Source organism: Cucumis melo, chromosome 12 (genome assembly GCF_025177605.1).
Source record: "Cucumis melo cultivar AY chromosome 12, USDA_Cmelo_AY_1.0, whole genome shotgun sequence".
In the NCBI taxonomy this organism is placed as follows: domain Eukaryota; kingdom Viridiplantae; phylum Streptophyta; class Magnoliopsida; order Cucurbitales; family Cucurbitaceae; genus Cucumis; species Cucumis melo.
This window is the reverse complement of record NC_066868.1, coordinates 23,148,268-23,159,302: the sequence shown is the minus strand read 5'-3', so window position 1 is coordinate 23,159,302 and position 11,035 is coordinate 23,148,268. Positions and strand designations below refer to the sequence as shown.

The window sequence follows — 11,035 nt, the reverse complement described above, 5'->3', positions numbered from 1 at the left end:
TTTCGACGAGGGACTAAATTGTTACAATTGTGAAATTACAATATAAAATTTAATTGAGAGTCATAAATTAAATCGTCGCAATTCAAAAAGTTAACTATTTAAAATTTGAACTAGACCAATATTTATAAATATAACAAAACATCACTGACACTAATAAACTTTGATAATCATATCACTGTTAGACTGTGACACTTTTCTATATTTATAGATAAATTGAACAGATTTATCACTTAAAACAACTTTCTTAAATTTATATTGTTTCGTTGAGCACTAAAATTTCACCCAAAAAAAATCATTTTGCTCATTTTCCTAAACCATACAAAAGTCCAAATGGACACCATGATGAGACAATAATTTTGAAATTATTAAGAAAAACCATATGTTGTGTTATTATGTGTTAGGGTAGTACTCATACATCTAGTTGGTACAAACTATTTGATAAATCTCCTTGTAATGTAAGTGACTTGAATGAATGATGTAAAATTTAATATAAGGTGTTTAGTCATGTGCTGTAGACTAGTGTGGGGCATCATCTATATATGTAGTTTTGTATAGAGTTTTGGTTGAGAGATCATATAAAAGTAGATGTAACTTCAATATAATGAACTCCTCGTTTTAATTTTTAGGTATGGATAAATAAAGTGGAGATCTATAGCTATAGAAATTTGAGGAACCTAATCTTCTACTTTATAATAGATGAGATCTTTGTTTGAATGTTAATCACATTTGTAACAATCTAATAAGATTTGATGCATGTCATGAATTGACATCTTTTAGCCTTTTAATGTTAATTAAGTACTTTATTATATCTTACTTTATTGAATAACCTTCGTATATGTCTGAAGGTTCAAAATATCAACGTCAGATGGAAATATCAGAGTTCAAAATTTATGAAAATATAAATGTTGATGGAAATTTCAAGGACAAATATCCTACCGTAGATTTATGAAAGTTTTTATAATTAGTTAATGAAACTTTGAGTGTGACTTAATTATGTATTATAATCGACTAATCGATCGTTATTAATCATCATTTTTATGAAGTAAGATAACACCTAGATGTATATTCTAAATTTTTATATATATATGTTGATAGACAATAACATAATTATTAAAAGAAATGAGAAATTAATTACAGAAAATCTAAAATATAGAAATATTTTTTTAGGTGAATTGATGTTGTAATGAACTGTTTGGATGGTAAAAGAAACAAAACTAAAACCAATTCAATTTCGAGGTAAAATAAGTGAAAAAGTTTAAACGAAGTTCCGGTTTTTTTTTTTTTTTTCAAATTCAATTTCTTTGGGAATGAAAAGTTTGAATTGAAAATAAAGCTAAAAATTAGAAAAAAAATAGTGCATTGAAAAAACTTCATTCTCCATAAAAAGAATATTGACGTGTAAAACTATATTCTTGGGTGTAATTACGATCACAAAATTGGAAAAACTTGATAGAGCTAACGTCCTTGAGTAGAAAAGCGAAATTCTTCCTACCACAATTTTGAATTTTGAATCGATCGAAATCTCAAAATTTCCACCATCATGTACTTCATAGAATTTGCACAACCAACTCTTGAAGCTCTAAACATGAACACAAGAGACCACTAATAATAACATCCTTGTATATGTTCTTAAGAGTGTTTGCTTCCAATAACTTAAGAATTATTGAATTAAATATTCGTGTAAACAAGAAAAAAATATCCATCCAAGATTAATTCATAGAAGACCAAATGAACACTAGAATTAACAAAATCAGCCTGATTTACAGATGAGGTACAGCATATAAAATCCCATGCACCTCCACCTTGTAACACTGTGGACAGTTTCTGTGAATACACAAAGAAAGAAACCTGTAAAGATGTTAAAGACAAGTCACAGACAAGATTATACATTTAGCCTTTTTTCTAAAGCCCCTACCAAATTTGGTATACCAAAAATGAACTCCAATTCCTCACACTATAATACATATTTCAAACTGAAAGGAGATGTTTTCTGTGCACAGCAATCAAACCGGAGCAGGGGTTTGCTCAAGGAGTTCTTTCCCGGTAATGCCATCCTTCAGGGTTTTGAAATAAACATTGTAGTCTTTTTCTGGAGGTGGATTCTCAGGGTCCACAGTGAATGGTTCACTAAATGGAATCACACTTTTAACCTGCAAGATGATATCACTGAGAAGTGAGAACTTCAATGATTGTAACTAAACTAGACCATCTATATATGTAATCAGAATCCCACGTTCGGTATTCTGCCCTTTTTGTGGTCATTCAGCTTCAGTCCAATCAGTAAAGCTAAAGATTCTTACCTGCATGCCCTGCCATTGCACTTTATCTTCTTTTATTCCCTTTTTTTATGTACGTAGGGCCAGGGGGGAGGGGGGGCTCTTGATCTTTTGGATTTTTATTATCTTCTTTGGGCTTGGGAATAAACACTCATTAGACGTGTGATAACTTCAAAATATTGGGTAAAAATGCTTTTTCTAATTCGATTATGGTCCATGTGATAAGTAGCATCAAAAATTTTCTCTACCTATGAAGGACAAACAAGTATATGAACCTGCATTTCAATTCTACATACTACAACTATATTAGATAACATAAGATTGCATCTCAAAACCAATTAGCAACAGAAGGAATAACCATCTATCTTATAAACATTATGAGATTCCTTGACTTTTTTTTTCCAATATGGGATCCTCCCTAACCTATAATCTCTTACAAAGGGTAAGGTTAAGAAGTTGGAGAGCATTCATGTGCAAAGAACTTCTATTTTTGGTCTTCATTTTCGAGAAGTCCCATTTAGTTTACTGCCCATAGAACTCCAACATAAAATTCAAACAGCCATTGAAGTTAACAATCAATGAGATACTAGATATCTATCGATGGAGGGAAAAAGGAAAGTAAATCATATTATCACACAAGAAAAAAAAGTAAATAGAGAAGGAAGGAGGGTATTGCCTCAAACGTTTTGTCACATGCATATGGACTTTCCAAAGCAGCAATGCAAATACGAGCAATTTCTTCCCTTGATACCTTACCCTGCATTTAAAAAAGAAAAGAATGCCATCACAAGAAATCTATAGTTAAAAATTTAAAAACCAGAAGTAAAGTTAACAGGCGTCTGATTCATCATATAATCTTCTGTTATATGCAGGAACAGTAGGAGAATGCATATTTCATTGGTAGGTATGTTTAAAATCTAAACCTCATACATCAGTTGTTGTGGTGTACCGTTATATTATCTCCTTGATCAAAAATGAGATCTGCACCAGCAGGCTCCTCCGTTAACGCGCAAGGTCTTATTATTGCATAAGGAATTCCACTTTCCCTAATTAAGTCCTCTCCCTGAAGAGGGAACGGTCAATATTCAATGGAACATAAGAAGTAATATATGAGAGTTGGATCATCTGGCCAATTCTAGAAGATTGTATGAATAGAATTACTCTTAAACCTTCAATTTGAATGTAAGAATAAAATCCAATTCTTTATTCAATCGGACAGCAGGAGGTTGTTTGCTGAGATCAAGCCCAGGCCTCTCAGGTCTTGTAACTCCAGCTGAACTCACATGGACAAACCTAGGAGTGGATAAACAGAGAGAGGAACTGATTAAGAAAATTGTAAAGAGATCAAAATCAGCTGAGTCCTAAAAGATGATATTTTTGGTGAACCTGGGAGTTATAGGATCTTTAATATAAGCCCTTATACTTGATAATGGAAGTTGAAATGGACCTTCAACAAAAGTTGGGTTGAGTTTCCCATCATACTCAAACTTGCTAAACATGAGCTGCATATGATTATGAAGTACATGTAAAAAACACCATGCAAGGGAGAAAATGAGAAGAAACTAAAAGAAAAACAATCTTGCCTGCAGTGACACAATATTCGTAGGGTCAAAAGGTGGGGCATCTGTAACAGTACGAGCTCGAAAGATTGCCCTTAGAGAGGTAAACGGCACACGAACCTGAATATTTGAGGTAAAAGAAATATAACAGGTCATTAATAGCTTCATTGATCATATGAAAAAAGTTTAAAGACAATTTTAAAAACACCCAATAAAGGACTGATGGTGATACTCACTGACTGCCATTCCCCTTTTGCAGTGTCAAAGCCGGCTGTATAACCAACAGTATCCCAGTCTGTGCTGGTGCGGACAATCAGTTTATACCGACGTCCATCACCCTTGAGACGCAACTCCAGTCCATCATAAGCAGAAAGATCTTCTGGCACAGAAAAATTCTGTATAAATACAAAGCATGGAAGAACATTAGATTAGGGGATGTAAGAGAGAAACCTCTTTATTTTTAGAAGACTAAGAGAAGAAACTAAAGGAAAAGAAAATGATCGGTCTGAAGAACAAATGAAGCAAGAATAGCAATTCCCATTTGTAACAAGCAAAGACATAAAGGAAAAGGAACCAATAAGAAAATGATGAGGGTTGGTCATTCAGCCTAATACAACAGAAAAAGAATTTGATGCAATCCAAATCTGGAAACACAATATTACTCAAATGCTACTCAAAACGAAAATCTAGGTTTTCTTGATGATGATGAGAAAATAGTTCTCAATTTATAAAAGGAATATTCGTCATTAATTCCTTACTTAATGGAGTTGTTATTAATTCAGTTGTTTTCATATTTCATAACCTAAAAACGACCATCAAGCATTCTGTACAAAAAGGCGATTACAATTAGTTATAGATATCGGACAATATAACGCACGTGCAGAGGAAATATTCAAGATATGTACATTACCCTTGTCCGAATACTAGTAAAGCCACCATTGTTTGCAGTTGAAAGAACACCTGAAGCAGAGGCATCCAAACTTAGATTCTTGATCACAATGTGTTTTCATTCTATTAACAGTGACGTAATCTTGGGGCTGGTACACTGTCTAAAGGCCTAAAAGAAGAAACCTTTAAAAACTCCAGTTGGTCCACCAGTTTCACCACCCTTCATGTCAATTTGAAATGAACTTTCACTTACTCCACCCATTACCACATCGTCTAAAGCACCCCAAGGAATTTCTTTGATACTGTTTCCTGCAAATAATGAAATGTAAACTCAATTACTCCTAGAACATGATTCCATCATCACTGTTGCTGAAATTCTCTCTTTGTTTCTTGTCCCTTTGTCTCTCGATCCTGAGATTAAATTTTCCTCTCTTTTAACCAACATTTGCCTCTTCCCCGAGTTGTAACTTGTAAGAAATCTTTTTCATTGTGATGTGTTTCCTAAGACTTCTTACAATCAGTAGAATATAGTCAGCCAACTATATAATTAGATAGCAAATTTAAATAAATGTGGGGCCTAAGCCCAAAACAAAAGGAAAAATTGAAGCCGCCCAAAAAATTGAAGGAATGAAAATGCCCTTCCCTACTTTTTCAAGAGGAATCAATCAATATACCTGGTTTCTAATTTTAAGGTGAATCAAATTGAGACTCATTCTAGCTTGAAGCAACAAAAATGAGGAAAAATAATTTCTTACAATTAAATTACCTCTAAATGAACATGGCCCAAAGGAAATCAATCCACGGAAAGTTACCTCATTTTGTGTTGGAGCAGAGAAATAAGGATTGGAATAAGGGGTTACAAGATTGACAAATAAAGAAATGGAGAAAATGTTAACAAAAAAATATCGATACAGAGATTTAGGTGATTCACTAACAATGTGTTAACTATGTCCATGAGCAAAAGAAAAGATCATTTTATTAATGGAGATAAATATCAGATAATACAATCTAGAGGCACCACTAGACCCCGTATTTGGTCATACGGACTTTAGAGCGTCAACTAACAGATTCAAAGCGTTCTAACATACAGATTGGAAGAATCATCCATAAGGTATACAACTGGAATCTAGGAAAATGGTGCTTATCATTGTCAATGTATAAGTTGCCATAATTGCAACGCATCTTTCATCATTGAAATAAACTTTTCTAGGTAGAAAATGAAATACAATATGCTACAGCAGGTAGTTGCTTTCAAATCAACCGTCCTAGACATTTTCCTTCCCCCTAAACTTTGTATAATTCACCCTTTTTTTTTCCGTCTTTACTAGTAACCTCTCAATTTTTAATCCTACATGTATTATCAAATAGGACCAAATGCCACACAAAAGCAAAAGGAAAAATCACCTATAACTTGACAGAAGTGTACCTTCAAATCCAAAAAGTAGCTTCCCATTTCGGAGTCCAACACCACTCTTCACAGCATTGATCAAATTTTGCATGCCAATAAATTCCACCAATTTTGGTGAATCGCCTTTGATCTGCATCAATCAACAATAAAATCAATCTCGCCAATAAGCACTACTTCTTACATTGTCTACCATACATGACCAAGTAAACTAAAATTTTTAGTTTCAACTCCCAAATCAAATTCATTCAAATCTGACTCCGACATTTAGCTAGTCACCTCAGGTTCAAAGAACTTGATTCCCTGCACCATATCAAAGATAGAATCAGAAAGCTGCTGCAGAAATATGGAATTGAATATAAACAATAAGTTTCTGGAATTGACAAATGGTCAGAAAGTTAAAATAGTAATACTTATACTGACATAGATTGAAGGTAAAAAATAATTATAGTAGACATCAATAAACATACTTGGCTATACTTTGCTCTTTCTGGAGTGTCTCCTTCCTTTGGTCCAACAATGACAGAAACAGCATTAATTACCTTCCTCACTCCCTTAAAGTTCTCAGGTGCCAAAGTGCTCGCCTTAGTAACATCCCCAACAATCTGATATTTCAAGGTAACGAAAATGATTTGGAGGTACTTGAAAGTTGAAACAAGTTCAAGCAGAACAGACCTTCGAAAAATGAGCGAACCACAAACAGAATGTGGTTTCTTTATTACTATCTACCTATTGTAAAGTACTTAAAATAGTATACTTAATTTTTTATACCCACTTCTCCTACCTCTACTTCAGTGAGCATATGATATGGTCGTTTGATTTTCAGACAACTTTGGTTTAATGGCTAAAAATTCACATATACTTACTCATGATGGTAAGGATGACATCTGTCAGAGCTAGGTTGAAGTGAAGTGAAAGATAAAGAAAAAGAACATTTTTTAGTCATATCAGTAGGAAAAATTGAGGAAGTGGGAAATGATTATGAATTAATGAGTCAACTTCCTAAGACGTCTTTACGTCTCTCACAGCAGGCCCGGTTAAGTTAGTTGATGCATACTTTCATTTTGCTCACCAATCATCATCCGTAATACATTTGTAATATCTTTGTTAGAGTGTTGATATAATATTAAATTTAGCTTTACCCATCAGCTTTAACTTTTGGGTTGAGTGGTGATTTAAGATAAAAGCAGGAGATCTTCTTGTTCACAGTCTAAAACCCTTACTATGCCATTTACGCTAATGTTAATTTATACTTCTTGGATCTCCACAAATTTCAAACTCACAACTGAGGGGAGCGTTAGAATGTTGTTATAATATTAAATTTAACTTCACCCATCTGCTTAAGATTTTGGGTTTGATGGGTGATTTAAGAAACTTCTATACAAGAAAACTGGATTTCCTATAAAGCAAAGAGCAAAAGCATCGCCAAGAAATAAAAAAAGTATTTACAATAACTTTGATTAATAAGTGGTGATTGAACTAACCAATCCAATGTCTGGGCCTAACATCTTCCTTGCTTTCTCTTCATTCCTGACCTGAAAGACAAGATAAAATAAAAATAACTGTTGAGAAAAAGAAAAAGGACATCATTATCAATGGTAAGCAGTTTGAATTTGATGAAAGCACAACAAATAGAAAACCAATAAGCTGAAAATGGAAAGACTAATATACCAAAGCTCGAACTGGCAACCCTTTTTTCCTCAGGATATCAACCACCCTTCTCCCAACCCCACCCGTTGCTCCAGCTACTAGAATGAACCCAGAAGTTTCCATTTCTTCAACAGGTTTGCTCGGCGATGAACCCGACAGTTGAGCAATCAGAGACTCAAAAAACTTCACCATAAACCAACTCAAATTTCAGTCAGTTGATCAGTGGGAAAAAAAAAAAACCCAATAGAACCCATAAAGCTAAGAAGTTAATCCAACCTTGGATGGAGATGGAGGCCCATTGAAAAAGTACAATGTTCTCAAAAACCTACCAATATCCCAAGCTTCTGCAGAAATGGGTTTTGTTGAGAGTCTGACCGAGCAGGATTTTGAGGAGCTTAAGTGGAGGAAAGAGTGGTTTCCGGCGAGAATTTGGAGAAATGGGTTAGGAAGTTGAGATGATAGCAAGAAATTCCTTCTAGTAGTGGTAGTGGGTGATGATGTAGAAGTCTGCAACGGCAAAATCAAGTTGAATTGGAGAAAAAAAGGAGATGGGTGTATCAGATTAAAGATGAATTTGCAGTTGTTGAAGAGTGTTTGATTACCTTAAGAAGAAGGGAGGAGGACGATGGTTGAGATGAAAGTTGGAGGGCAAGGGAACAGATTTCCATCGTTGAACCAAAAATGAAAGAAGAGAAGTTTGGAGAAACATGAATTCAAGTTTTGTTCGGTTGTTAGATATTTGATATTTGATATCTGAGAATTAGAAACAAATAGAGACCACAAAACCGCCAACAATCAGACCGACCAAGCCTTCCCTCCGCTTTAACGGGAGAATTATAGATTAACAGAAATTATTATCAATAAAGTACAGTGGATCTAGTGACATTCTCGGTTGCAAACATGTGGGTAGTTTTTAGGGATAAATTAGTAAATTTATAAGATGCTAATTTAGATAGGATATCACTTTTTGTTTTTCTTCTCAAATTTGAGTCGTTTTTCATTTGGACCTCCAAATAGAAGTCATTCGTACAAATCACTCTTCTACTTTTAAAATTGGTTAAATACCTTAAAACCTGTTCCATAAAAAATTGAACATCAGACACATGAATTTAACATTTTAAATTTCTTACGCCAAGTAATTTTCTCAAAATCTCATAAATTTTACATAAAATATGTTAAATGGAAAAAGAAATATGAAAGTGTCGTAAAAATGAGGGACACCCGAAATATGGAAATAAAAAAATAATAATATTAAAATATTGTAATATATTATGTAAAAAATAAATAAACAATAAATTAAGAAAATTATAAAAACCCAAAAATTTTAATTTCTTCCCTCTCTCCCACTTTCTCCAATTTCTCTCTAACATCAGTCTTTTTTACGGCTCCGCGATGGACCCGACCGTTGAGTAATCAGAGACTCAAAAAACTTCACCATAAACCAACTCAAATTTCAGTCAATTGATCAGTGAAAAATAAAACCGAATAAAACCCATAAAACTAAGAAGTTAATCCAACCTTGGATGGAGATGGAGGCACATTGAAGAAGGACAATGTTCTCAAAAACCTACCAAAATCCCAAGCTTCTGCAGAAATGGGTTTTTTTGGGAGTCTGACCGAGCAGGATTTTGGGACGCTTAAGTGGAGAAAAGAGGTGGTTTCCAGGGAGAATTTGGAGAAATGGGTTAGGAAGTTGAGATGATCGCAAGAAGTTCCTTCTAGTAGTGGTAGTGGGTGACGATGTAGGAGTCTGCAAGGGCAAAATCAAGTTGAATTGGAGAAAAATCGAGATGGCGGGTTTATGAGAATAAAGATGAACTTCCAGTTGTTAAAGAGTGATTGATTACCTTATTAAGAAGAAGCGAGGAGGACGATGGTTGAGATGAAAACTGGAGGGCAACGGAACAGATCTCCATTCTTGAAGCAAAAATGAAAGAAGAAGTTTGGAGAAACATGAATTCAGTTCAACCCCACTCCGCGGAAGGAAAGCCTACCATCAGAATTCAATTCCTATATATATATATATATATATATATATTATTATTATTATTATTATTATTATTATTATTATTATTATTATTATTATTATTTACTATTATTATTATTATTTACTATTATTATTATTATTATTATTATTTACTATTATTATTATTATTAGTATTTACTATTATTATTATTATTTACTATTATTATTATTTACTATTATTATTTACTATTATTATTTACTATTATTATTTACTATTATTATTTACTATTATTATTTACTATTATTATTTACTATTATTACTAGTATTATTACTATTATTATTACTATTATTATTACTATTATTATTATTACTATTATTATTATTACTATTATTATTATTATTATTATTATTATTATTATTATTATTATTATTATTATTATTATTATTATTATTATTATTATTATTATTATTATTATTATTATTATTATTATTATTATTATTATTATTATTATTATTATTATTATTATTATTATTATTATTATTATTATTATTATTATTATTATTATTATTATTATTATTATTATTATTATTATTATTATTATTATTATTATTATTATTATTATTATTATTATTATTATTATTATTATTATTATTATTATTATTATTATTATTATTATTATTATTATTATTATTATTATTATTATTATTATTATTATTATTATTATTATTATTATTATTATTATTATTATTATTATTATTATTATTATTATTATTATTATTATTATTATTATTATTATTATTATTATTATTATTATTATTATTATTATTATTATTATTATTATTATTATTATTATTATTATTATTATTATTATTATTATTATTATAAATAATAAAACTGTTATTATTATTATTATTATTATTATTATTATTATTATTATTATAAATAATAAAACTGCTAAGAGTATTTACAAAATATAATAAAGTATGAATTTAGCAATGATAATTCTATAAATGTCACTAATGTATAAAATCAAAAATTTTAATATATTTCGTAAATATTTTATAAAAAATTTGGTTCATACAATTGAAAATGTGTCTAATAATTTAAGATTTAAATAAGTTAACGTGAGACTATAAATTAGTATTTTTTTTGTTATTAAAAATTTAATATTTTTCTTAATTTTTATTAAGAAACTTTTTTAAAAACTTTCATGTAACAAAACATCAAACTATTTACGGTTACAGAGCGCATAAAGTTAGTCATTTTTTAAATATTATAGGTTTGTCTTT

General features: G+C 31.0%; 1 protein-coding gene across 1 annotated transcript; it reads right to left on the bottom strand.

Annotated features, from left to right (window-relative positions):
* Nucleotides 1–1,713: 1,713 nt before the first annotated feature.
* On the bottom strand, nucleotides 1,714–8,548 carry LOC103487085 (protein HIGH CHLOROPHYLL FLUORESCENCE PHENOTYPE 173, chloroplastic). Its single transcript, XM_008445294.3, has 16 exons — nucleotides 8,381–8,548; nucleotides 8,055–8,285; nucleotides 7,800–7,961; nucleotides 7,613–7,663; nucleotides 6,599–6,733; nucleotides 6,408–6,431; nucleotides 6,150–6,261; nucleotides 4,907–5,032; nucleotides 4,746–4,795; nucleotides 4,072–4,230; nucleotides 3,860–3,955; nucleotides 3,663–3,778; nucleotides 3,446–3,569; nucleotides 3,226–3,339; nucleotides 2,953–3,033; nucleotides 1,714–2,150 (listed from the first exon to the last, which is right to left on the bottom strand). Exons 1-16 carry the CDS (start codon nucleotides 8,444–8,446, stop codon nucleotides 2,004–2,006), a joined length of 1,794 nt encoding a protein of 597 aa, XP_008443516.2. The 5' UTR covers nucleotides 8,447–8,548; the 3' UTR covers nucleotides 1,714–2,003.
* Nucleotides 8,549–11,035: the final 2,487 nt, after the last annotated feature.